The following is a 27,732-nucleotide window of genomic DNA, read 5'->3' as shown; positions in this document are numbered from 1 at the left end:
CGTCCCCGTCCCTGTCCCGGTTTTACCCTTATTTTTCCCGTCCCCGTTTTACCCCTATTGTCCCCGTCCCCGTCCCTGTCCCGGTTTTACCCCATCCCTCAGTAACCGGCAGTTCGCGGAATGAACTTCTTCGAAGCGTTCGTTCTCTGCCAGTGTACTAGACTGTAGAAGACCCTAACAAGATAAGACCCTGTTATAGCTTCGAAGAAAACGGTAGTATCCACTTTCTCAAACAGGAAAGAGGCCGACTTCACCGTATTAATTGGCGGGTTGAGTCAGTCTGGGGGTTTTAGATCTTTTTCAGCACGTGAGCGGAAATATTACGCAATCAGACTGCGGAAAGAGTCTCGGCTTTGACCACGAAAGAAAACAGGGTTAGAAATTGTAGTACTATGCAGTATATCTAGTTGAATATTGTGTCACAGTGTGTGTCGCTTTAAGTGTCGCTTTAAGTGTCGCTTTAAGTGTCGCTTTAAGGTGTGTGAACTAATGGTCAGGGTTCAATGCTTGGTCACACATGCTTTTTTTTCTTCGCTTTTTGGTATCACCTTTTCGCACCACGCCCCTTTGCAATTACGTTTTTTTTTCTGTTTTTTTTTTTGCGGCTGAGGGGCAGTTCTACTGGCTGACAAGTCTTTGCATTGTATCTGTGGAGAATCGCTGGATCAGATTCCTGAAAGCCACTCTCACCCTGAAATGGCTGTCAATCTTTATAGCTATACTATTTTTAATATCAATTATATCATACACTATAGCTGTAGTGAGTCCTGCCGGCTAAATTCATATCAAGTTCATCTAGACTAGTAGTGAAGTATTCCCATTTCCCAGCAGGTTAGCTACAATGTTTACCATGCTGGTGGTTATGGTGACTATGATGTATTTGTGGCATGTCACCAGCCAGTCCCTCTGACATCTCCTCTGTTGCAGTTATCTGCTTGTCAAATAAGTCTCCCAAACAACTCCAAACTAATTGTTTGCTCAGTTTACCACCTTCCTTCCAATAACATCCATTCGTACCTAGATGACCTTTGCAAACAGCTTGCTTCGTGGATAGCATGTAGGTGATATTAACCTCCAGAATATCAACTGGGAAGACAACTTTGTTGAGGGTCATGCTTACCCTTTAGTGTTTAACAACACATTCCTTGATTTTCAACAATGGTCTAATACAAATGGTGAACTCTCCTACCAGAGTCCAACAACATTTTAGACATTTTTATCACTAATTGATCTGCTAGCTACTATACAATGAAGCTAATGTGACCACGATTTAGGAAGCTGTTCTCACTAAAGCCTCTCCACCTCCAAGACCCTGACTTATCTATTTGCGGTCAAAAGCAGACTTCAGCGTCTTCAGACAGAATATGCAGTTGCTCATTCAAGATTACATGTCCAGCTACTCAGTTTCCACCCCTGTCAATGTGCTGTGGAATAAATTTGTTGACATTTGTGATCGTTGTCTGAAGCTGATACCAACCAAAACTTCTTCATCAAAATCCCATCAACCCTGGATCTCTAATCATGTCAAACAGCTCACTCATAGAAGACAGCAAGCGTACAATCATGCTCGACTGACAAATCACTAGGATGATTGGTCATCTTACCATGATATCAAAGACTTACACAATGACAGTGCCGTAAAACCTTTAATAATTACACATATCTAGCTTCATCGATGCAGAAAACAATTGCACAAAGAAAATGTGGTCCTTTATTAAAAGCAGGCGGCTCAGCCAAACCAGGATTGGCCTAATTAAGTGCAGAGGGCGAAACCCATACCGACTCATTATCCAAAGCTAATGCATTCACTGATTATTTTTCATCAGTTTACGTTCAAGAACATGCCTACTCTTGAAGGTGAACTGCTTCCTGATATCCAACAAATCCACATGCATCTAGAAGGTGTCACACACTATTACTTTAATCTATAACTCTACAAGGCTGTGGGTCCTGACAACCTACCATCCTACTTCCTTAGAGAGGTTGCTAATGAGATTGCCCCTTCCCTGTGTTTTTGATTCTCCAGGCTTTGTTGAACCAGGGGATGCCACCTGACATCTGGAAATCTGCTTCAGTTGTCCCTATATATATACAAGAAAAGTAAAAAAGGATGATCTCAGCAACTACTGACCAATTTCACTACCTTGTATTTGCTCCAAAATATTAGAACATGTAATATACTCTAGCATATTCGAACATCTAGACTACCACCAAGTCTTAACAGAGCAACAACATGGATTTTGACAGCATAGGAGCTGTGTAACTCAACAATACATGACTTTGCCCAGTGTCTGAAGTAAAGAGGACAATGTGACGTGTTAGCTACTGTTGGATTTTGCTTTCGACAAAGTTCCCCATTCCAGACTATTTTATAAGTTACATCACTATGGTATATATCAGAGGCACCCTGCTTTCATGGATTGAGAATTTTCTTAGCAACCGTTCACAAAGAGTAATTCTTGATAATAAACAAAGTTCTTCATCTGATATTCTTTCTAGTGTCCCGCAGGGCACTATTCTAGCCCCTTTGTTATTTCTATTATTTATTAATGACATCTCTTCACAAGTAGAAGCAAGATTAGACTATATGCTGATGATGTCATTCTTTACCACAACATACATTCCATAGAAGAATGTTATATGTATTACAGAGATTTCTCGACCTTCTCACACAATGGTTGCACAAATGGTAGATGATATTTAATCCTAAGAAGTGTGAATTTTTAAGAATTTCTAACAAAAAGAACATCTGATACCTAACAACTGTTATATTGATAACCACTCCATAAAGGAAGTCACCCATGCTGACTAATATTTGATCAGACCCTTTTCTGAAATGACATCAAGCAGATAGCTAGCAAGCAAAGCCGCCAAAGTCAATGCCTTCTTACATTGCAACTTCTACCACTATCCTGTCAATACCAAATTTAGCTGTAATAAAGCTATGGTGAGACCTGTTATTAGAGTACGTATGCTTCTCCTGTATGGGACCCCCACACATCTACCAACAAGCGGTTCAACGATCAGCGGCAAGGGTATATTACAATGACTACTGTAGATTCTCGAGTGTTTTGCTAATGTTAGAAAATCTTAAACTTACCTACCCTAAAAAGCAGGAGGAATTTAACAGAGAAAATTAATGATGTACAAATTCACTAATAACCTGGTCTGTATCCCAAATGATTGTTTAATTCCTATCCCACCCTTCTTGAGAAATGGCTAATTCAATCAACTAGATACTAGAATTGATATTTAGCTAGTTTTAAAATTTCCTTTTTCCCCTTGACATTCAAACTGTGGAACTCAATCCCCCTTATATAGTCAACTCCCACATACGATCAGTTTTGCACCCTCTTAGATAATTGTCATAATCACACCTGTTTGTTATAATCACATTGATTTTTGCACAATACACACAAGTAATAATAATAATAAGTCTTCTTGGTTGGCAGCCCATTTCTGACTTGCAGTAGTTCTTGTAGCAATGCAAATGGAGTCCATATTCCCAAAAGTCTCCACAATCAAAGTACAGAGCAGTCCTCCAGCAGCTATGCAGTGTTCTCGTGTTGTTTACGTTTGAGAGCCTCCGCAGCAGCAGCAGCAGCACACAGTAAAAACAAAGTGGTGAAGGTCCCTACTAATGGCTGCCACAATACTCACTATTTTTATGTAGTGATGGTTACTACCTTTTTTGTAGTGAACATCACTACAAACAGTAGCAAGTAATGATGTTCACTACAAAAAGACCTTCAGCACTTGTGCTGTAAAGCATTAATAAATAAACTAGTGTCCATTTGGTTCTACTTGGGGTACTTAGAGATAATGAGTTACTCTCTAGAATTCCTATGGATATAATTACATGAAAATAACAAGGAGAAAACATCCTGACCACCTGGTAGACTCCTGTAAGCGTTTGAGCGTAAATCGGATGGCTGCAGGTTCGAGGCTACCTAGGTCCAGTCATGGATTTTTTCTCCTTTCTCCAACTTTTCAAACACATCCTAAGTAGCTAAAGTCTTTGAGTAGGCTGTAGGACCAGGTGCCCTACAGACCTTCAGCACTTGTGCTGTAAAGCATTAATAAATAAAAAAGTTGTGACATTTACTACAAAAAGTGTAGCTGATTCCTATTAAGCTAATGCATGCTTCTATGCAAAATTAGTAGCAACTTTCACTACAAATACCTGCCACAATACTCACTATTTTAAAGTATAGTGCATGTTGACGTTCACTACTTTTGTAATGACCTACTTCACTACTCTTTGTGGTGACCATGAAGGCATCAAAGAGACTGGAGTGAAAATTAATTAAAGGTGGAGAGGCATGGGTTATCCGCTGCATGCAATAAAATAGATGGACCTTCAATTAGCTATTTGCTGGAACTGTAAACTCACTAGCCCTTAAGAATCCAAAAAAGCCTAAGTAATATGCTGCCCATGCAAATTACTCCCAAGCTGTCTTAAAGCAACAAGGTGATTCCAATAACTAGTAAACTCAGACCTAGCTCCTTAGAAAAGGTGCACGTCTACTCTATTTAGGCAAGACATTAGCATGCAGACTTGTGTCTAGCTGAATTATCTGGTAGAGTCAAAAACAGCAAACCTAGTTGCACCATTTCATTTTGTTTTTGAAGATGGCCACTTACTGCAGACTGTATATTCCTGGTACAAGCATGGATAGGAACTCTATAAGGATAGACCAAAGCAAATTTACAGCCACAGCTTCAGGATTGAGGCTGCAACAACTGCAGCAGAGAAAAGAACATAGGACTATCAAGACTGTGCATGCATGGAGAAATGGAAGTATGTTAAATTCCAAGGCAACATGCAGCTAGCATCCTACTGTAAATACTATATTTATTCCCTATTGTTAAAGTATTATGTAACTGTATATAGTTCACACTGTGGTTGTATAAGGTTGCATGCTGTATGTACCAGTTGGCACCTATAGTTTATGTGCGATGTTATGTACCCCTAGTCGCTACTCACAATCCCCTCCTCCTGATAGTTTTGAATAGTGGTTTTTAGCCACTGAGTACTCTTGACAGAAAGCCAGAAAGACTGCAATAACATTCGTGAGGCAAAGAAACTTTAAACTACATTGCGTATTGCTTGAAATTCAGTTAGGCACACTAATCTTTCAGCATTTAGGCACCATGCATGCCGCAAAGTAACCAATTTCAGTAACATTAATGTGTAAGAGTGGAGATATTTATTGTATATATAAGCAAAACAATGATTTTGCTGGCCTAGACTTGTTGTGCTTAATGTAATAATGTTACAGTTGTGTTATCCAGAAAAACACTCCACACATAGTGCACAAGTGCATGGGACATTCCTTAAAATATTCTTTTTTCAAGAATGAGCATTGTTCTATATAATGGTATAGCCGGCAGAAGACTATATTATAAATATCATACATTGTCAGACAGCCCGGCACAATGGACAATGTATGGTCACATAGAAACTGTTACAAGAAATGATTTGTTTTAAAAAATAAAATACAAGGAATTGTTGATAGAAGTGGCTACACAACTATTTGAGAAGCTATATACTTATGACCTCTATAACTCTGCATGGTAGCCCAGGAAGAAATCTATGAATGAGTTGCCAATCTGATGTATTTACACTAGAAGTACAGGTAAAACCACACTGTCCTGTGTATAGCTGCATCAGCAAAACCATGCAAAAAATAAGTTGCACGAAGGTTATGGGTGTGAACCTGTTTTGAAGTCTAGTGGCTGTAAACAATGAATACAAACTTAGCCTCCACCAGAGACTGAGTATATGCCACAGAAAATTACAAGTTTACACAATATAAATAGGATGATTAGCTATAATCGAAGTTTATCAACTGTTTAAATAAATCTCTACTAGTGCTGTTCCTGCTGCATGCATCAGGAGGTAGGTTGTTCCATAACTTTTATTGCTAATTTGCTGATGAGTCAATTTTTGATAGGGTCTCATGTAGTGGTATGGTTGGTCTTGAGTTGTGGTATGGAGGGGTTAATTCATTGTTGGATATCTGAAATAGTTAGTTGACAATTTTATAAAAGGTTACAAGTTTCATGTTATCTCTTCTTTGTGATAAAGATGGGAGATTAACTTACTTAACATTACAGTAACACTTGCATTGTCGTCACTGAGCTCATTGCACCATTTCAAGCTGATGCATATTTCCAGCTTGCATTATAAAATAACTGAGCACAGTACGCAGGTAGCTAAAAAACCTGAAGTGCAGACTTTCTTGTGGGGGTTGGGAAAACACATGCAAAATGAAAAGAGCAGCTTGCAGGGGTATGCAGGCTAATTGGGTACAAAAGTGTTTAGCATTAGTATGGCAGGCAAGAGTGTTAATTGTGTGGTACTTGAAATGATCTTACAGTGAAATTACTTTCAAATAAAAGTTTATATACACTTGTACATGTAGCAACATGAATTCACACAGAAGAAAAAAAATATGTCCAATCAATATGTCTGTCACATCTTCAAGTAATATTTACAAAATGAAACTGATAGCCAACATAGCAACAATGGCTAATAAATGGGAAACAAATGCAGCAGCTCCACCTGTTCCCTACAATCAAACACTATATCAAAAACACTATAAGGAAATATTAAATCACTTACAGAATCTCTAACAGTTGGAACTTTTTTAACACTGAGAACAGTGTACGTTGGTTGTGGAGTGGGTGAAGCTACAACAGATGCCATCCATAGCATCTGGGTATGAGTATCAACCGGGCATTTATCAGAGAAACATTCAGGACTATTTCTTTCACAAGTTGTAGACAAGGCAACTTCTAACCAAAGTTCATATTTGATTCCATTAACAATCTGTACAAATAAAGATTTTGAAGTTGATGCATTATAATATGACAAACAATACCTGTTGTGTTCCGTTGAATATACTAACCACCACCATTTTGTTCATAGATTTGCTCATTTCTGTAATCTGATTAGCAGCAGCACATGCAGCTCCACGTACACGTGGGTCAGTAAAATTTTGTATGATCATCTTTCCTCCAGGTGGTGGCTATCAATATAAAACCACAAATACATGAGGAACACAATGGAATGCAGTGAGTCGCTTAATTAAGTTTGTGAAGAGCCAACATGAATACACCCCCTGGGTACCTGCCCTCAATACTTGTACTAACTCAAAATGTGAAACAATGTATGCCATGTATCCACACTCTACTTCTATACCACTTACTATAGGGCGGATTTCACTGACATCAAGAACAGTGTATGTTGGCTGTGGAGTAGGGGGAGCTATAACAGTCGCCATCCACAGCATCCTAGTACGAACATCAATCGGGCACTTGCTAGCAAAACATTCAGGACTGTTTCTATCACAAGTTGTAGACAAGGCAACCTCTATTACGAGATCATATCTAATTCCATTAACAACCTGTAGACAGAATTAATGAAATATACCATGAGTTTTAGTCTGGATATACCTGGTATGTTCCATTCAATATACTAACAATTACTATTTTGTTCATAGAATTGCTAATTTCTGTAATCTCATTAGCAGCAGCACAAGCTGCCCCAAGTACACGTGGATCAGTGAAATTCTGTATGATCATTTTTCCTCCACGAGGTGGCTAAACAAAATACACATTAGTAAATGTGGTCACACATGTACGACACAAACAGTTCAATAGCAAGAGTTCATAATAGCTAAACACTATTGTAAACTCTTGGTTATGAATAGTAGGATTGCGAAGGTTTGAGCTTTTCTTGGGAAAAATATCATACTTCACAATATCTTGGAAGTATAACTAAGCCCAATGGTGTCTTCAGAACATTTGCAATAAGTTGTTATGAAATTAAAATTTTGTACTGACTGACCGAGATTCCTCAGTACTCAAATATTTCAAACACATGTGCATTTGTAACATTAATTTAATGATCACATCTCCTGGTGGTGACTTAATGGATGACTGGTGCCTTTAGACAAGTATAACTTGATAACTGCAAAGGCTACGAGCTAGATTTTTTTCACTGTTCAACGTTGCTTCAGCCCAACAGGTGCCTTTTGGCATACTGCAGTTCATACAATGTACATTTCATGGACTTATCTGTGTGTCACATTTGTCTTTGCTGACAGTGCAAGTTGCCGATTCACAGTAGCACCACATGATGGCTTCCCACTATTGTAATGGTATTGTGACTGGATTTATTGCAGAGGTCCTACTCGTAGTGTTCTTCATTTGCAACGCTGTGTATTGGGGCTGAAGATGAAATGGCCACTTAAGTAATTGATAGTTGAGGCACATGTTCACATGAAAACAATAAGCTTGGTGCCATTCTTTCTTCTAATGCAGTATGCGTGGGGGCACCAGTCATAATATTACAAAAAGTAAACAAACAAGTAGAAGGAAAATTAGGAATTTTAAAGAATCAAAGTAGTAAAACAAGGGCACACCTGAGATATACTAGTGGACATTTAATCCCTAATTCAGAGTCATGGGTACCATACAGACTCAGAATTTTGTGTGAGTCTCAATAGTTGCAATATAAACAGAGTGAATGGTGGGGCTTACAGGGAATCATTCGATATATTGAGATTGTGTTTTGTATAAGCATTAAGGCAATGCACTTAAAGTTATGAAACAAGCCCTTAGGTTTCAAGACGAATGTCATAAAATATGCATTGACAGGCAACTTTCTAACACAAACAGGTATGCATATTCTTTAACGGTGCTCCACTTCAAACCTTTATAAAGCAAACACTACCACAAAATACACTAGAACACTCACCCCAATGTGGACTTGGCTGATATTGAGAACAGTGTATGTTGGCTGTGGATTGGGTGAAACAACAATAGTCGCCAACCACAACATCCGAGTATGATCATCAATTGGGCACTTGCTAGCAAAACATTCAGGACTGTTCCTATCACAAGTTGTAGACAAGGCAACCTCTATCACAAGATCATATCTAAGTCCATTAACCACCTGTACAAAAATAATTATCCAATATACACATCCCCATGTCTAGTGTAGCCTCGGTACCTGCTGTGTTCCATTCAATATCCTAACGACCACTATCTTGTTCATAGAGTTGCTAATTTCTGTGATACGATCTGCAGCAGCACATGCTGCCCCAAGAACACGTGGATCGGAGAAGTTGCGTATGATCATTTTCCCACCATTCTATGTGTACATATATAAAATTCCTAGCATAAAAAGACTAAAAAGTTAGACACATATACACATAGTGTCAGGCAACAATTATACTAGCCTAAGGAAACATGCAGCAGCAGTTGTGGAGGCTTCGCTCAGTAAATGTTAATATGAAAATGTGTATAACGCCATTAATGTTACCAGTAGAGCATATTTGACTTTGTACTTTGCATGAATACATTTTATCAAGAGTTAATAATAGTAGGGAGGGAGAGTGTCTAACACTCAATAGGCCTGTATAAAATGAGCGCGTAGAGCACCCCGCTTATTATCGTATACCTTTGTAATTTCCTATAGTGTTGATGACCGCAATAAACACGTTATGTCACATTTTGTATGGCCTTGCAAAATCGATAGTTGGTGAGAAAGCAGTGATGCGAAGGTGGCTACTCCAGTGAGTGATGGGAGAACCAGAGAGAAATCGTTCATAACTTTCATCTGGCGCTTTTTCTTAGGTTGGGATTCTCCAGGCTGTGTTTCATCGGCGCCGCTTCTTTTCCTTGCCATTGCTTTCGTTTGACACTTCTTGGTTACTTCCGGCTCATCACTCCTTGACTGACGCCTCTTCTTGGGCGTTACCTCGGGACGTGGCTGAACGGTAGATTCGTGATGCAATTCTACCTGTGCTTCCGAGCGTGCTTCATCTCCGCTTTTCTTCATTGATCTTCTCTGACGCTTCTTCTTGCTAGGCTGAACTGTTTCTGCTTCAATTTCGGCCAGTACCGAGGGCTGTTCATCACAAATCGACATGTTTGATTGCACACGCTACCTCGCACGTTGCTCACGAGACTGATTCGTGAACAGCTAGTAGTATCGATAACGTCCTTCTGCGGCGTGCCTCATTTCACATCTCCCTTCATGCAATCAACATGTCTGGCCAAGAAGCCAGATTGTCTTACGCGCTCATTTTATACAGGCCTATTGAGCGTTAGACACTCTCCCTCCCTACTATTATTAACTCTTGATTTTATCATAGCGTAGTAGCATATACAGGGCATAGGTACTGCAACACTTATGGGCCCCTATACTACTCATGTAACACAACATATCTATTACCATGACTATAGGTTCCTCAACTAGTGTGATGTTACCAACACTGTACACAATTGGGTATCCGCTGGATGCAAACACTTCAGCTCTCCATAACCTCACCTATTACAGATACCAGGTAGAACACTTTAGATAATTTCATTGTGCAATGCCTTACTGTGCTGAGGTCAATAGGACATGAACCAACAGTTGAGGGTTCAATATCATTCAGACAAGACATGGAATCAGCCAACTCAATGTCAAGATGATACTTTATACCATTCACCACCTTATTAACAAGAAGGGAAGAAAAGATGAATACAGCTGTAAAATACAAACAATCAACAAGCAGAAGTGTGAAAACAGTGTGCAACATATATGTATACAAGAATATTATTACGCTATATATACATTACTAGATTTTGTCCATGAAATAAGTTGTTTCACAAATTTCTAGTGAATCCATAGTACGTTCATAGATTTCTATGTACAAAAACATTTTAATGAAAATTTTCTGGGTAGGTATTTTCCCATGAATTTATACTTGTAAGATACCTGTCCATCAAATGCTACCGTTTTGTGGCTCCTTTAATGTTTCATGCACGATATAAACCAATGTCAAATGGAAGAAGATTCTCAAGTAATACAGATTCTGCCAAGATTTGGTAAACATTTTATTTACCGTACGCAAGGAAATTTTGACGTCAAAAAAATTTGACGAATCAGTACGAATCGTCAATATTTAATTCGTCAAACTTTAACTGATTAAGCGCCTCTGTACTTTGTGCTGTGCAAAAGTACGTAAAACCAGTCTTTAGTAAACACATTTTGAAGACGCTTAGGCAAGTCCAAACATTTCGTCAACTTTTAATTCGTCAAATCTGCACAATTGTGAATTCGTCAAATTTTTTTGACGTCAAAATTTCCTTGCGTACGGTACTATATAAACGGAGCTTATTGGATTGTGTATGGTTTCTAGACAGCCTAGCTATTGTTAATGCAGTCGAATTTGTCCTTGACATCTGGTACACCTTTCATATACATGACTACATCTACAGCTTTGGCCCTGCTGTAGCAATTAAAGTGGTACCTATCTATATCATGCCGGATACAATTGTTACCTGGCTGTACTATTTCTTTGTGTTTTGTCAACTGTGGAAAGTGAACTTGAGAATTCATAGCTAAACTATGATTGATGTTTTAAAACTATGTGTCCTATTTCCTATCACTACTAGATATGCTTACGACTTATCAGCCTAGGATATAGCAGCGTACAATCCATGGACATGATCCAGAAACTTGAAATTAAATCTCCAAACAAATATGACTGCTCAATTATAGTTGCAAACACTCAATTAAGGCCATACTTGCACCCTCCTTGTGCATTAAAATTATATGTGACATCACAGCCAAGAAATAGCAAGAAGTAGTGGGCACTCTATCACCTTCACAAATGGAAGGCCCATTTCACATCACTGCAGTCATATTTTGAGGGCCCATTCCATCATGTATCAAAACCATTGAATTTCTATTATTCATTATAGTAACTGCCTATGGCCTTAATTGTGTGGAACAGTTGTACACAATTTCACCCTGTTTTGTTAAAATAAATAATTCATACAAAGTTGTGCATATATTTAATGCTATTGATGCACGTAAGCATTGTGATAGTTATCATAATCATGATATGTTGCAATCTACAATCATGAAAGTAGTAAAATTTCACAATAGCTCAGCCCTGCCCCTTTAAATTAACTTGCAAACTCAGAGCTGATAGAGAACTTACCAATGGTTTTAAACAAAGAGACTGCAAATTCTTTCTGTTTGGGATATACCCATGTCATAAATTTTGGCTCAAACATGATCTAGAATGCTATTATCTTGAGGTGCTACAAAGTAATTTGCTTTACCAAAACACAGCACTTGATGGGTCAGCAATAAATTATATCAGCCTCCTTAACTTTACTTAAATGACATGCAAGGTTGATTTGACATCTTTTTGGACCTTAACTACCTAATATAGTCTCATTTGCAATAATCCACTTGCTGACGCTGTGATAATTGCTATATTAGCAGTGTCTGTTATACCAAGAATACACATCAATTTTCAAAGGTATAATGACCACCACATAACGTACCATTCATGAAAACATTGAAGTGCACTAAACAGCATCAAAAAGTGCATTGGTCTGGCTCGCTGTCCATTTTTTATTCAACTCAAAATGCACGTTACAGCCTTTATAGGTCCTTAATTAATTATTATATTAATTATATGTAATGTACAGGACTCGACAAGCGAGTGTAAACATACATAAAGGTGTAGTGCAGGTGTGTGCAAATATTATTAACAGTTAATTAGATCTTTAAAGTTTTGATGTTGTACAATTAATTATAGTATCTGGTAATTTATTCCACAGTCCTTGTATTGATCACCCAGAGCAAGGGGGTAACACACAGGCACTCACTGTAGGTAGATCTGCGACCGCGGTCAAAGTCTAAGTCAAAGGTCAAGGCCACCAAAATCGTGCCAATTCAACGGTCAAGGGTAAAAGCTTCCAACCCACAATCGAAAAGTGCTGAAATATCGTCGCTAAGTCACCGGTCAAAGGTCGAAAAAGGCTCTTAGTCACAGGTCAAAGCGAAATTTCGGCCGGTCAAGACTTTGACCGCGGTCGCAGATCTACCTACAGCGCGTACCTACGTGACACCCCCTTGCAGAGTTAGAGGAGTAACTGTACAGAGGTTCATTTTTTCATTGTCAATCCTATTAGTCCCGTGTAGCCAGAGCACTGGTTTGTATGCCCTCTCAATTTTACATATTTGTTGTAAGAGTTTATACAATTAACAAGTTGATGTTGTGCTACTTCTAAAAACCAGGCGCCAAGCAGCTAGCTAACTCATCTGGAATAACTATAGACAGTATATACTACTATGAATTAACCAACTATGTATTACTACTTTACAATAGGGTAGTTTGATAATATAATTAGCTATTTCTCGTATTTCGTAATTCATGAAATATTCGTAATTCGTTCAATTACGTTGCTATGCACTGCTAAGGAAGCGTTTGTTAAATAAACCGCTTTAACCAACATATTACGCACAAAACTATCTTCTAAACTGTTTTATAGTGTGACTAACGTGTTTTTTCCCACAAATTCTCTCGACAAAGCCTCAAAGCTGCTCTTCATTTTCGTTCGCGTACGTAAGGGATACGCCCCCTTTCAACTCGAAGCGATAGGCTATTCCTGGCAGTGTACGAGGCCTGCACCATTGTTTTTCAGTTGCTAAATGCCTGAAAACCTCAAGGGGAAGGTAGTCTGAGGAAAGTCACCACACCCGTATTTCAGTCCGCCGAAAAGAAACCACCTCAGAGCAAAGTTCACCTGTGCAGAAGTTTAATACAGACTTCATTTCACTTTTACTTCTTACGTAAAAGCTGCTTTTACCGTTATTAAACGATTTTGCTCACGTGGGTGCGTACGGACAAACATAGGTAGATAGGTAGATAGATAGGTACACACACACACTTTTACGGAAACAATTACAGTAAACCAGGCGCACGCCCACAGCCGGCCAAAGGCCGGCTGTGGGCGTGCGCCTGGTTTAAAAAGTGCTTACATCAGCGAGAGATTAAGTACACCTGGTACATGGGGGAGGGTCTGACCTCTTGCACGCTCAAGACGAGCTTATCAAGTTATACTATAGTCTACACATTGTAATAACATTAAATTACCTGTGTTGTTCCTGATATTATCCTGTACAGTACTAACTCAGGTAAATCAGACGATCTAACAGAATTTAGCTGCTGGACCGCGGCGTTGGCAGCTGCTTGAACTCCTGGGTCGGTCACATCATCGATAGCTTGTTCCCCTCCCAATAGTTGAGCTGACGAAACTGCTAAAATGATAGCAAAGAAACTCAACAAAGTTACGTGACCCATCCTTTAGAAACAAGTATTTTAAGAGGCGCGTATCAAGTTCTAAAATGATGCGCTTATCAAGATGAGTGATTTGTCCAACGAAGAGCCGTTGTCCGTGCAAGATAGTCTCTTAGTTGATAGCGAACGTGTCACAAAGTACGAATCCTTGTTGCTGAATTGTATTTGTGTAGGACAATGGGAGATTGCCAGGGCGTTAATTAGAACTTTATACGAAGAAAAAGCAGCTAAAAACTACACCGGGGAGCTTCTGAAAGTTCTAATTTTAGAAGGAAATGAGTTTTGGTGAGTACTTAGTTAAATTTGTAATCAGCAAGCCAAGTTTTGTCCTGCCTTTGCAATTTTGTAGGGGCGAATCGTCTAGCACACCTTCCCCGCACCATCTGCAATGGCTGGGCCTACAGGAGTACAACAGCCTATTTGGAGAACTAGAGGTGAGCTGAATTTCCTGTTTATCATGTATGTAATGGAACATTGCTCTATTAGGGAGAGCTACCCGAGTTCCTTCGTACAGCTGTAGAATTCAGGCTGCTGCTGTTTGCTGCAAGAGAACTGGAATTTTACAACACAGAAGTTGCTGTGAGTGTAGCATGCATAGATTGTAACTCTTAGCATGTACCAAACATTTAGAATTTTCTCTGTCTTTATCATGACCACCATGTTGTGAAGATGCCAGTTACCAAAACAGCTGTCGTAGGAACATCATTTTCTAGACCATGTCTACAATTTTTGAGAAACTGCTTGTACGATAATCCTGAGTTAGGACATGCCATCATTAACAGACTGATGTGTGATAGGAGCAAAGAGAATCTTGCTAACAATCAAGAGCTACAGGGCTTGTTCTTGAAGTGCATTGATGGAAGTCTGAATTCTTTGTTAGCACCTAATGATGGAAGCCAATATGAACAGTCAGAAAGTGAAGGTCATTCAGAGTTTCAACATCAGTATATCAGTCTTACATATAGTCTGCTTTCTCTGATGGATCCTTCAGCTGATATGACAGAGTTAGAGTTAGATCGTGTGTTTTTGAGAATATTAGAGCTGACTGGAGATATGGAACTCAAATTACCAGGAATATTCTTTGATTCTAAAAAGATTTATTCTTGTCTATTGGGAAGGAAAACTAATTTTCTTATTTCACGATTTCAGGTCGTAGAGGAATTTAAGCGAAAGAATCAGCAGAGGCAGCAGCTACAGCAACTTGTAAATGATGAAGAGGATGAAAATGCAGTCATCCACAGGAGGGCTATGGAGAGGGAGAAATGGCGGATGCTGTTTTTTGAGACTCTGCACAGTCATCAACATATGTTGGAACATGTTCTGGTAAGCTAATGTGAAAGTTTATAAGACGCTGTGTCAATCTGAATAGTGTGTTTAGGATTTATATACTCTTGAACAGTTGCATAAATTTATATTCTTGAAAACAACTATTATACAAGTTTCATGTATATGTATACTATGCTGTATCAACTTATAATGGATGGTTACTTGTTTATTTACAGTTAAAGGGATTACAGCTAATTTCCATTGGAGAGCTAGAACAGTTGACAGACCTTATCAGTGCCCCTGAGTATGGTCCATTGAAGCCACTGCTATTGTTGCTTGGTTGGGACAGATACCCTCACAACGGTAGTGGGCAAGAACTACTGGAGACATTATGGACACCTGAGGTGAGTAAATAACACTGGGGTCGTTTTGTCCTGGTCGCTTATAGGCCATATAGTTCATTGCATGTATGCTAATAGTGTAAATGGTACCATGGATATGTGTCATGATCATATCGCAATTTGGAAATAAGTGATATGTAGCAAGAATTCATACACAAAATACTTTTTAGTGTTAAATTTTGACGTAGTTTAATGTGTTTGCAGGGGAGCACTCAGCCCCTCCTCCATGCTGCTTGCTACAAGCTGTCTTACCAAGTGGCATTAGTACAGTGGTGCTTGGACAAGGCTAGGTTAGTGCTACAGCACACTTATATGTGAAGTAACATGTGCAAGTGACAAATATGTATAGTAAAACCACAGTGCAAGCTACAAGTGATCTGCTGATATAATTGCCTGATGGCCGCTGGCTCAAGGGCTAAATATGTATAGTATATATCAGCAAATCACATCAAAACAGTCATGGTATATGTGATATGTACCACTCAGGATGTACTCACTTAGTAGGTGTACTCACTTAGTAGGTGTACTAGGTGAATGTACTAACAAGCAATTTACCCCATTTGTTTTATACACTAGCATCTGATGATTGATCGTGGTTTTATACTCACCACACAATGTTAGTAAAATTACGATTATAGGATTGAGTTTATTTTTGTGCTACTAACTTCATTATTGGGACAGGAAATAATTAAAAGTTAAGTACTTAGTACTATAAGTTACTAATCTATTGGTTTTAGTTCTGTTATTCCATGGTTTGCTCAAAAGCTGACACATGGTGAGTAGATCTAGAAATTTGCACCCACCCATCAACCAAACCATTACTTCAGTGATCATTTGTCATAGACAGCAATCAACTAGTTGAAATTTTGCAACTACACTTAGCCTAGCTAAAATTACTAAATTAAATACTGCAATACAAAACATTGTGTCGTTCAATTTTAATGATACTGTATCTTGAACTGGCTGGGCATTAAAATTTCCTGAGCAAAATGGGACCCTGAGTGGTGCCTTTGAACAGCCACACATATTGCATGGGGCAAATCAATGGATGTGGTGAAATCTTGTAGTTGCATGCTGTCTAATTACGGGAAGAGTATATATTTTTGATAAGAATTTCTTTTAACTTGAGGGTGCACAATTTATCATTGAACTGTCATGAAATTTATTTCACCCCCTCAACAATACCTATTGTAAAAAATATGTCCATCTAGAGTTGTATATTAGAGGGTGGTCTGTACTCTCCAAAATGTTTACATGCGTGGTGATGTATTGTATTATTGATCAGTGGATGATTTACTTTTATAGGCCATTTCTTCAGCTACATTCTACTCCTTTTCAAAGTAAAGCTACAGAGATGTTTGATGGATTAGAGACACATTCAGTGCTGTATGTTTTGCATCATTCCACTCCATTAGCATGCCTCAATCCTGCTGAAGTTATTGAGATTTTACGAATGCGTCCGCATGTCCCATCTGTTAGTGGAGGTACTACTCCTCCTTATCCCTTTTCAGGTTCTGCCACACCCACAAAACATGTGGCAGCTGCGCCTACTTTTATGGCAGGCACGCCCACATATATGGCCAGCACACCAAGTTTAGAGATGAACAAACTGAGAGCTACTACTCCATCTCCTACTTCATTGAGTGGCTTCCATTACCCACGTAAGCTTAAACCTGAGCAGGAAAGGGATATTGCTATTTACCAAGCATTTTGTGCCATTAAGTTGGTCATGGATGCACTGTATTTGTGTGCTAACAAGAAATCATCACAACTTAGTCAAGATGAATCGTCTTTGAAGCAGTCATCCAGTCGGAAAAGGTCCATTTCCAGTCGTCGACGGCTTATATCAGCCTCAGACAAAGATCAACCTGAAGTGGTGAAATCACTGGACTTGCCATTACTTAAGGATAAGCCCGATGAATCATTTGAATTGGGGATTAAAGTAAGGCTACATAAAGCAGCTGATTTTGTATCACTAATTCAGCCACTAAATTTCCGGCTTGAAATTCTGGAGAACATTTTCTCACTACTTTTTTTGAAATACGAAGATATCACAGAGTACAAGAAACTGTCAGCTTTCGATACTGGCCTTTTGATGAACACTGACACCAAAGAAGGTGAGCCTATGCAGGATGAAAAGCAAGCGCTAGAAATGCTACAACAGCAGTTAAGTCAGGATGCACCAAGCGTGTTTTCAACTGGTTTTATTGTCAGCGAACAGTTTGCAGATGAGTTGCTCACCATTCTCCAGGACTGCTTGCTAGATCTTACTTCTGCTAAGTATGCAATGAGACGCCAGAGTAGTGTTTCTGGTATTCAGATCACAGAACCAGCCAGCAGCACAGAGTCAGTACTAGAGAGTTCTCATATGAATTGTGCAATAGGACAATCATCATTACATCAGCACATTACAAGGTTAAAGCAATACATCAATGAAGCAAAATGGCGGCTGCAATTAATAACATCTAAAATGGTAATGAAACAGGAGAGATTATCTGATGATGAAAGTGATGAATATCTCTCGGCTGGTCAATATCTGAGTTCTCCTGATGTGAAAAATGAGGAAATGGTCTCAATCGAGGCATCAAGTGTTTCTCTGAAGAGGCTGTTTTCCAAGAGTGAAGAGGCTTCGAATGTTGATGAACTTTTTGTTCCACAACTTCAAAGATCGGAATCTAGTTTAAGTCATGCTTCTAACAAGTTGGAGGAAGCTTCAAAATTGCAACCAGTCAAAGAGGACAGTGGAGTGGAAGCAGATAATGAAGAAGCATTAGAGCTACTAAAGAAAAAATCTTTAGCTTCTAAACGAACACGATCATTTTCAAAGGCCAACAACACAGAAGAAGCTGGTAAATCTTTGTCTCCTTTGCACTTCAAGACTCCAACACAATCTAACCAGGATGTAGTGTCTTCTATGCTGGCATCGCCACAGAGCTTGCTATACATGTGTCTGCAGCAGGGAAACTACGATAAAGCCAAAGAGATTCTGAAAATGTTTAACATGGAAGGACAACTTGGGGAGGCACTTGTGCTTTTTACAGAATCATACATTGCCATTAAGGAAGAGTTCCGGCAGACCTCCAAATTTTCAACACCAAAAAGTTCACCACAGGTTTACAATTACATGGATTCAAAGAGTTCAGGGGAGACTACACCAGATAGCAACAAAAGTAGTACACCCACTGTTGAAAGTCTGAAGCTACTTGGTGCTGCTAAAAAGGAGACTCCAAATATTGCCCTCCAAACTGCTTTACTCACTTGTACCACTGTGGCCCCTCCTCTTGACAGTATTCATAAACTTTTGGCATCTCCTTTTATCGACAGCATGCTGTTTGCTGGTGATAGTGACTTAGAAGCACAGGTAACTGTCATTCCCACTTTGCAAACTCTCAAGCAACATATGCCAACTTTGATACTACTGGATGTTCTGTGTACAAATTGTATGTCAGGTGATGTAGCTAGAAGATTGGTTGCCATGGCTGCTCAGCGATGTGGACAAATTATTGCTACTATTCCAAGTTCATGGAGCAGCCAGACTGCTGTTGACCCAGCTGGATTAGATTTTTTAACAGATCTTCCTACTCCGTTGGCAGTTTTAAATATTTTCATAAACTTGTCATCTTTTTATGTCACTTTACCTTCCACTTTGAATGAGGCAAAATCTAAGTTAGATGCTGGCTTTTCATTAGTGAAGAATTTTGTATGTCCGTTTGATTTCATTAATGGATATCACTATGTATTTCGAAGCAACACAATTGTACACTACTGCCGCTTCATGGAACAGCTACATGAACAATTTGGAACACTAGAAGTTATAATTGAGCAAGTGACGGTGGAGAACTTGGATGTGCTAGAATATGCAAGGACAGTTAAAGCCAATAAGCCCGGCACCCCTAGTAAACAGCGTCAAGCTGTTGAAGCACTGATTTCCAGCTTGTATAAGGACTGGTCTTGTATGGATGAACTGAGTGAGACTGCAGAAGTTCATAGAGTGAACTACCTGCAAGCTTTGTATACTCATTTGGGCAATGTTGCAAGCATGTTGAATATGCTCTTTACTGTATACGGTAAGAAATGTGCTACAGTGAAACCTCACTTAGTGGCCATTAACCAATTCATTGTAGATCCACTTATTGTTGGCCTGAACATAGATATTGTGTAGTTAAAAAAACCACTTCATTATTGATGTTTCGGCCCTATTGGTGGCCTGGTTTCACATTTTTGTTTGCTTGTGCATGTGTGTTAAAGTTATGATTGGTTAGATGGTGCAGCAGCAACAACTGCTATGGTGACTTCTGGTATGCAAGAGATGCCACACCCTCTAGTGATGCTTGGTGATAGTCCCACCCACATTCTTGGAAGGATGATATTTGAAAAAAAGTTTCCCCCCGAAATGTAAGTATGTGTGTGCATGCGTGCGTGTATGCGTGTGTGGTTGATGTTCATTTTTGCTTCTATTCTAGGCTGGATAGCTTTGCATACAACCTTCGTATGAATCTTGTGGAGGTAATAGTGAAGGGCTGCTGTCCACCTATTGAGAGCAAACCAGCCACGCCCACCAGATCAGCCACACCCACAGTGGCAGGCCTTGCAGGTACAGCAATATTAAAAGTTTAGTTTAGGATCTGGCACATTGAAGGTCACTTAACATACTCCCACCTATAGTGTAGGTATTGCCAAAGTGTACTTCATGACTCATCAATAAGACCACTGTAAGACATAAAATTCACAGTGATCAAAACACAGCTTACTTGCAAACATAGGTACAGTAGCTAGGGTCAGTCATCTCTACAACCAAAAATATTTCCTCAGTAACAGTAATTGTTTATGGTACTGTTTCAGGTTCTTTGAAGTCTTCAGTATTCCCAGTAGTGCTGAATAATCAAGAGGCATTGTCTTTACAACTGGATCCCACTAACTTGTGTGATCTGTCCTTCAATCTCTTGAACAGGATGATGACAGCTATCAAAGGTAAGCTACTTCATTTATAGCAAATTTGTAGTTTACCAATTGGATTGCAGATATTCCACGATCTTCTGGTGGCTATGTTGGACTGAAGGAAATCTCTTATGCCTCTAATTATCCAGATGTCATCACAACAATGGCAGATACTCACTTGTTAGCTGACATTGATCTCCAACTATTAGACACCGATAATAAAAAGATGGTCTTCTTTGCTAACATTGTCAACTTGCTCTACTGCCACTGCTTACTCCTCTATGGCTTGTACCAAGCTGAGACTACAGCAATAGAAGTGCCACCAGCACTGATCCCATTGTTTAACTCAATAGAGGATGGTAGTTGGTTGTCACATTTAAATTTGTTTAGTTGTGTTGGTTATCGCATTGGACAGTTAGGAGTGATCAGGTATATGTGACAGTTTGCCTGTGTACATGCTTGAGTTTGTGTGTGTTGAATGCACTTGCTGATATTGTTTTTTGTTTTGCTCTACAGTTGTTTAGACCTCCATTACTGTATTCTGCTTCATGGGCTATCACCTTATACACCTGAACTACCCCATCCCTTCTCGTGTGGTGAGTGTATACCTTTAGAAGTGTTTTTTTTTTTTTTGCTATGTGTTTTTGACTGTGTATTCTCTGTGTAGTACTCACAGATAATGATCCCTGGTTGAAGTATTGCTGTTCTGCTCCAGCTAATCCTCAATTGCTGTTTGTAGTTGGTAATGGATGGATTAGCTCCCCTCTTCCTAGGGTGAGTGTTTGCTTAGTGTGTGTGTGTGTGTGTGTGTTTGCTTAGTGTGTGTGTGTGTGTGTGTGTGTGTGTGTGTGTGTGTGTGTGTGTGTGTGTGTGTGTGTGTGTGTGCATGCCTCTGGGTCCGTCTGTAAAGTATGTTGTCTACTGGCATATAATGTGGCATCTTACATTTAGCCACTGCATTTGGAGGATTCTGAGTTAGAATTAGCTGAACAAGACTACTTGGATGGTGTTGTTACAATAGATGCTGATTCCAATCAGGTTAGTTCACCAGCTATTTATTTTTTAAATACTTATTTCTTAAAGGTAACTGTTTCCCGTCTTCTTCATGACCATTGCAATATATTTGTGCGTTCCTCGGACTCTTTACAATCCAACAATGTTGAAACTGGTTTGTTGAAATATCTTCTACGCAAGTTACCATCTCAGTCATCAGCCACTCTTAAACAACTTATGGAAGAAGCTTCCACTCCGGCTAAGTCACGCAAAGGTTCACCACCTTCACCAGCTATTAAAGTTACCGTGAAACCACATAAGCCCAAGTTTGGCTATTTACTACCAGCAACTGTTGGTACACCATTGTTACGTTCATATAGTCTTGCTTCTTCTTCTCCTGTGTTATCACGCTCCACATCACAAGTAGATCCTGGTACTGTACCCACAAAGTCACTTCACAATTTGAATACTAAAACACTGCAGTACATTCAACAACGATTTGGCCTCATTGCTTCACTTCTGCAGTTATTATGTCAAGTAGACAGTGGTGAAGCTAAATCACCTTCAACAGAAGAGCCTGAGGACACCAAGGAAATAAAACCAGTTAAGGCTCCATCGTTATTTAAATCTCTAAAAGCTCAAACTCCTACAAAAGAGCAAAAAGGGAAGCAACTAGGAGAGGTTGCTGTTAAGAAGCAAAAGAAGTGGTCTGAATCATACTCAGAATTGCTCGAGTGTTTCAGTCGTTATACTCCTTTCAGAGCTTACATGGAGTCACGGGTCTTACCCTTTGAAGAAATACTTTATTTTCATGCAATAGAGAAACCACTTGAAGGGGGACAATCGAAAAGATTGAATCGTCACCCACCAGTAGCTGACATTGGACTAGCTTCTTCTCAGAGCAAAGTCTTGTATGATGCAACTTCTTATGCTTTGCGAAGACTCACAAAGAATAAGGAATTTTATAAAGCATTAAATATGCTTTCATCTGAGCCTCTGGTAAATTGTGCTGAAGACAGTTTTCTTGTTGTTCTAAAGCAAACCATTCTTAGAGTCATATTTCTGTGTTTGTTGGATAGAGAGAATGCCCCCAATCCAGTGTCCCTGCTTGCAAGGCTCAACGATCATGATTTATGTGCAAGGCTGGCATTACAGTCAGTCAGACATTGGCCTATTGAAACATGTGTAGATGTATTGAGTATGTGTGGCAGTCGTCTGCCCATGGACTCTGCTTTATTAAGTGTGGTGAATACTGAGCTAAAAAGAATGAAGATCTATTCTGAGGTATTAAAGACTGATGAAGAATACTGTAGGCCATTGTTATGTATGCATTGTTTCTTTAGATAATGTGCTTGTGTAATCTGGAGGGTGAAACACAAGACTCTGCTGAAGTGGAACCCTCTCCCTTATCAGTGAAGTGGTTGTCATGGACACGACTTGCTGATGATTCCGCTTCAAAGCCCAGATATGTTCTGGGGCAGCTGATCACTCTAAAACAATACGAGCTGGCAAGACAGTGGGCTACGATGCATGATGTTGCTCAAAACTTAAAGGAGGTTGGTGTGCTGTGCTTATTATTATAGTCATAGTTTTGTTGATTGTAATTTTGGTATTTTAGTGGATAGAAGTGCAATACTTGTTGGATGTGTTAACTGAATCAAATGCTAGCAAAGCTAGAGCCCAGCAAGTAAGTTAGCTAGTGTGTGTACACTTGTATGTACTTATGTATGTATGTATGTATATATGTATGTATGTATGTATGTATGTATGTATGTATGTATGTATGTGTGTGTGTGTATGTGTGTGTGTGTGTGTGTACATGTATTGCTTTAGGTATTGGACGGGTTATGTGATGATGCATGCAGACTGTCAGTGTGTAAACAATTGTTGGACAAATCACAACTTGACTTCACCAGTCAATTGTTTGTACTGCACTACATCATCCTCAAATTGGCCTCTATCCTGGAGAAACCGGAAATGGAAAAATATGCTAACCATGCTTTGGGCATCAAGGTACGTACCAGTATATTTGTGATGAACATAGGAGGGAGTCTTTCATCAACCTGATTTTTGAAATACTGTAGCACATACAGTCCCTGTGTTTGCTTTAGTGCTAAGTTATATGAACCTGAATGCTGAAGTGGTTGTTCTGTTAAAAGTTTCTCAGTGCTTTAGATTGATAGAAATAAATTTACTGGAGCCTCTTCTGTGTGTATGTATGTAACTTTGCTGGCTTTACCCATCATTATTATTATGTGTATGCATTTCACTGTAGGCCTTGTTGTGTCTGCCAGAAAGCTCTTGGATCGAATTTTCTTCACTTGTGACAGAGCCATTTACGCTAATCGAACAATTGTTGATGAACATGAAAGTATGTGATGTTTTTTGAATATTTTCATTTCAACAGCTATATAACATTTCTCTCTTCATTTGCAGTTGGAGTGGGCAGCTTCTGTGATAACTTTCCTCCGTGAAGATGAGATGTACTGTCACCTGAATAGTTCAGGTGGTCCTGGTGTGCATCACTTGGAAGAGAAACCATTCACCACTGATTGCATAGATCAGTTGCTTACTTACTATGCCTTAAAGGCGCTAGAATTCCCTCCACCTGTTATACTAACTCCCCAAGAAGCTTGTGAGTTTATTATAATGGTTTACACCTCTGTATAACCTTTAGATTCTAAGTTCCAATGCACACCTTTTACTTTTATTTTACAATATGTTTGCTACATTGTATAAAGTAGTTACCTGTTATTGTGACTGTGAGTGAGTGTTCAGTTAGAGTATTTTGTCATCTTTGATCGGTGAGTGTATTAGAGTAACCATAAACAGAAAGAGTATTGTATGCTAAAGTGAATTCAAATAATATTGTATGCTAAAGTGAATTCAAATAATCTGGACAACCTTATGAATTGTTAATAGTGTGAGCATTCACTAATCATGTGCTTATTTTCAGTCACGGCAGAGCAAAGTATGATGGCATCACGTCAAATGACCCCCAGCCAGTCAAGAATTCCATCACCACTGCATCATCTCAGATCGCGGACAACAACAATGTTAACTATACATGAACAAAAGGGAGATTCAACGTAAGCCAACTACATACAATAGTATACAAGTGTGTAAGCTGAATTTTGGTGTTGTAGTGTTGCTGAAAATCAGGAGATATTTCAACCTCCCCCAATCCCACCTCCTTCACACAAGTGGGAACAAGACAGTCGAGTAACTAAGTGTCGTGTTTGTAAAGGGATATTTGGATTGGTAAGTATTTAGTCATACATTTATTTGTGGGATGTTCAATATAAGTCCACATTTGATGACATACACTCAAATGCAAAAAGGCAAGTACGTTTTAAAATGCACACACTGCACATGTACATGTATGTTACACATGTATGAATATGTTTAATTTTATTTTACAGTTCAACAGACGCCATCACTGTCGAAGATGCGGTCGTGTTGTGTGTAGTAACTGCTCACCCAAACAGATGACAGTTGATGGTTATGATAGACCTCAGAGGGTCTGCATAGACTGCTACAACTTCCGTTTCCCACCCAAACTGTAAGACTCTTGTATGTGTGTAGGGGGAAGATTTTAGGGAGTACTTGGGTACCCCTTGAATAACACTTCTCAGTATAGTATTTGTTGTAGTGTGGATATGAATGTGTGTGTATGAAGGATGTCGATTTTGTTGTCGTCACTTTAGTTCATCTGAAGATGACAGTGAAGGAGAAGCTGGCAACCAGACCAACCCATCATGTATGTATACTGCTCTGTTGTATAGTTGTCCATGTGACTACAGTGAGACCTCATTAATAAGGTCACCTGGGACCAAAAGATTTATGGTCTCAATAATGAGATGGCCTATGAATAAGATCAATGAAATGATGTGGTCTTTTGAAGAGGTAATGATGTGGTTTTTTTAAAGAGGTTTTCACTTTGAGAGGTTTTACTGTACAATTTTTGTTATATGACTAAAGTACAGTATGGCAAAACGTGCACTCGTATAGCTGCAGGTATAGTTGATATCTCGTTTATTACTTCAATAGCATGTATATTTTTGGTGATTTTTCTCTTTTTTAAATACTGAAGCCTAATTGTTATACTGCATGAAAGTTTAAAGGTTATACACTACATCTTTGTTGTCAGACCTTCAGTGTTGGTCACTGTAAAGCTTTAATGATAATACTCTACTAATATTTGTTGCCCATCTAGTACCTCAAGCTGCGGTGATACCACCAGATCTGTCCCTGCCCTACACATTCAACCGTTACAGACTCAAGGTGGGAGACCACTTGACCAATGTTGAAATCAGAAGTGACTTTAACTACCATGGGGTGAGTGACATATGTGAAAACAATATGTTTTGTACGTATGGGGTAACCTGTTAATAAGTAGCCACAATGGGATATTATTTTTTCATCATACAAGTTCCATCTGTTGCAAGATGCAGAATAGTAATAACCCGATTCTCTTATTGATGTTAGTATTACTATAATTATGAGTTGTATGGATTGGTATGGAACATGCATAAGTAGCTTGCAAAAATCTCTGCACACAAAGAGTCTAGAAGGAGAAGTATTAAACAAGCTACTACAGAAAACTATAACATCTCAACTTGGTAGTATCAGGAATTGTCCCTATTATCTACCTCACAGGCTGACATTCAGTTGGAGAAGGTATTTGTTGGGTTTTACAGTAACCTTTGTAGTTCTAACTTCCTACCTTTATTACTTCAGCAATGTTTACAACTCTCCAATGGCCACTAGGTAGATTATCATCTTAAGTGATTCCTTCAATTGTGCTGGCAGCATTTCTCTAGATTTAGGAAATATTCACTTCTCCACAAACTCCAAAGGTGACTGTCCTCTTTCTATGTTTGTAGTAGTACTTGTGAAAATGTTGCTTCCTTAGCAAGCTCAAACACTGGGTCAGGATGTGTGGTGCAGTATGAATAGTATCTGATGGTGTGAGTATCGTAATGTCATCATCTGTATGCTAGCGGGCTGGAGTTCACTACAGCTTCTATTAAAACAGTTTTTCCACCAAACATTGACTTTCAAGGGGTTTCTTCGTCTCTTAGTTAGCCCTACCCATTTGTGCCTGAACCAAGGATAAGCTGAACAGATAATGATGAGCCATTATATGTATTATTCTTTACTACTGTAGTTGCACTAGCTACAATATAAGTTTTTGGCTATGGACCTTCAAAAAGAGTCAATGATGCTCTGTTGAAGCTGGTGCTGCAAAGACTTCTATGATGGTTTCTTGCCATAGTGAGCACAGGCTGCAATCCTCCAACACATGGCCTCCCTCAAACAGTTGAAACAACATCCCCTTACTTCCTCTGCAGTGTTGTATACATTCATCTGACCAGTGAGGGTCCAGTGCAGTGTTATATACACAATGGAGGAGGCACTACTTTCTGTGAAGTCTAACCTTTATTATTCCCAGCCAATACCTTGCACAGTAGACTAAATTGGGGAAGTTGGTGTCAATGACCTCCATGACTTGGGGTGCCTTAGGTGATTCATTACCATGGATGAAATATGCTTTCCCTACACATACGTAGTGTTCACTTTGTGCTCTTCTGTCATTTGCATGGATAATGGATAGCAAACTTTCTTGTTTCTCATGTATTACCACAACAAAATGATTATCATAGATATCTCTCGATTTGCTTCAAGATTCACTTATGTCATGGCAGTGACATAGTTTTAATAACATCATTTGCAGGTGGTAGATGGGATAAACTACTCTGTGTGTGCATATTCTTTTTCTTACAGATGCTTCAAATGCATCTCAAAACTCCTGCCATTTCAACATATTGGCTCTGAATGGAGTTATGGAATGGTTTTATCGTCCCCAATGATGAATGTAATCTGACTACTTGGTGGTGACTGTAATTGTCTTACTTGTACTTGTTGTAGTCTCTCCTCTGGTTTCTGAAGTTGGAGTTAATCTACGATTC

The 27,732-nt window shown here is 39.1% G+C and overlaps 2 protein-coding genes and 1 long non-coding RNA gene across 5 annotated transcripts in view; 2 read left to right on the top strand and 1 right to left on the bottom strand.

The window, feature by feature from the left end:
* The first annotated feature begins 189 nt into the window (after positions 1 to 189).
* LOC136268304 (uncharacterized) lies at positions 190 to 10,659 on the top strand. Of its 2 annotated transcripts, none has more exons than XR_010706975.1 (3): positions 190 to 374; positions 10,261 to 10,361; positions 10,418 to 10,659. It is a non-coding gene; the product is annotated as an uncharacterized lncRNA (long non-coding RNA). The 2 variants fall into 2 exon arrangements; XR_010706976.1 differs by lacking the exon at positions 190 to 374 and adding an exon at positions 9,399 to 9,587.
* On the bottom strand, positions 6,378 to 14,208 carry LOC136268300 (uncharacterized). The gene is made up of 10 exons (XM_066063599.1): positions 13,959 to 14,208; positions 10,401 to 10,511; positions 10,250 to 10,345; positions 9,023 to 9,163; positions 8,768 to 8,965; positions 7,462 to 7,608; positions 7,215 to 7,412; positions 6,888 to 7,034; positions 6,629 to 6,835; positions 6,378 to 6,575 (listed from the first exon to the last, which is right to left on the bottom strand). The coding sequence occupies exons 1-10, from the start codon at positions 14,163 to 14,165 to the stop codon at positions 6,498 to 6,500; spliced, it is 1,530 nt and encodes a 509-aa protein (XP_065919671.1). The 5' UTR covers positions 14,166 to 14,208; the 3' UTR covers positions 6,378 to 6,497.
* LOC136268295 (uncharacterized) overlaps positions 14,196 to 27,732 on the top strand; it is a 27,215-nt gene continuing 13,678 nt past the window's right edge. Inside the window, exons 1-27 of one of the 2 annotated variants that reach the window (XR_010706968.1) lie at positions 14,196 to 14,447; positions 14,512 to 14,596; positions 14,649 to 14,741; positions 14,793 to 15,485; positions 15,665 to 15,832; positions 16,034 to 16,119; positions 17,135 to 19,896; positions 20,092 to 20,224; positions 20,293 to 20,423; positions 20,672 to 20,800; positions 20,851 to 21,196; positions 21,284 to 21,363; positions 21,435 to 21,541; positions 21,719 to 21,805; positions 21,851 to 23,044; positions 23,104 to 23,316; positions 23,379 to 23,447; positions 23,594 to 23,773; positions 24,036 to 24,131; positions 24,197 to 24,395; positions 24,717 to 24,849; positions 24,907 to 25,021; positions 25,183 to 25,322; positions 25,468 to 25,520; positions 25,977 to 26,098; positions 26,531 to 26,619; positions 26,676 to 26,730. Coding sequence is in view for 1 of the 2 variants with exons in the window: in XM_066063588.1 (XP_065919660.1) it covers positions 14,227 to 14,447; positions 14,512 to 14,596; positions 14,649 to 14,741; positions 14,793 to 15,485; positions 15,665 to 15,832; positions 16,034 to 16,119; positions 17,135 to 19,896; positions 20,092 to 20,224; positions 20,293 to 20,423; positions 20,672 to 20,800; positions 20,851 to 21,196; positions 21,284 to 21,363; positions 21,435 to 21,541; positions 21,719 to 21,805; positions 21,851 to 23,044; positions 23,104 to 23,316; positions 23,379 to 23,447; positions 23,594 to 23,773; positions 24,036 to 24,131; positions 24,197 to 24,395; positions 24,717 to 24,849; positions 24,907 to 25,021; positions 25,183 to 25,322; positions 25,468 to 25,520; positions 25,977 to 26,098 (7,635 nt within the window). In the remaining variant the exon portion in view is untranslated. The remainder of the gene's footprint in view (positions 14,448 to 14,511; positions 14,597 to 14,648; positions 14,742 to 14,792; positions 15,486 to 15,664; positions 15,833 to 16,033; positions 16,120 to 17,134; positions 19,897 to 20,091; positions 20,225 to 20,292; positions 20,424 to 20,671; positions 20,801 to 20,850; positions 21,197 to 21,283; positions 21,364 to 21,434; positions 21,542 to 21,718; positions 21,806 to 21,850; positions 23,045 to 23,103; positions 23,317 to 23,378; positions 23,448 to 23,593; positions 23,774 to 24,035; positions 24,132 to 24,196; positions 24,396 to 24,716; positions 24,850 to 24,906; positions 25,022 to 25,182; positions 25,323 to 25,467; positions 25,521 to 25,976; positions 26,099 to 26,530; positions 26,620 to 26,675; positions 26,731 to 27,732) is intronic. The other variant, XM_066063588.1, reaches the window with a different exon arrangement.

This window comes from Dysidea avara, chromosome 10 (assembly GCF_963678975.1).
Source record: "Dysidea avara chromosome 10, odDysAvar1.4, whole genome shotgun sequence".
Classification (NCBI taxonomy): Eukaryota; Metazoa; Porifera; class Demospongiae; order Dictyoceratida; family Dysideidae; genus Dysidea; species Dysidea avara.
This window is presented reverse-complemented; position numbering and strand designations above follow the sequence as displayed.

What these genes read in the sequence shown, in the direction of transcription:
- LOC136268300 (XM_066063599.1), bottom strand. Translation starts at nt 14,165, where the DNA reads ATGGGTCACGTAACTTTGTTGAGTTTCTTTGCTATCATTTTAGCAGTT. An exon ending in GTCCTATTGACCTCAGCACA is followed by an intron (nt 10,346 to 10,400) that starts GTAAGGCATTGC and finishes TATCTGTAATAG; the next exon opens with GTGAGGTTATGGAGAGCTGA. An exon ending in TATTGAATGGAACATACCAG is followed by an intron (nt 7,413 to 7,461) that starts GTATATCCAGAC and finishes TTCTGTCTACAG; the next exon opens with GTTGTTAATGGAATTAGATA.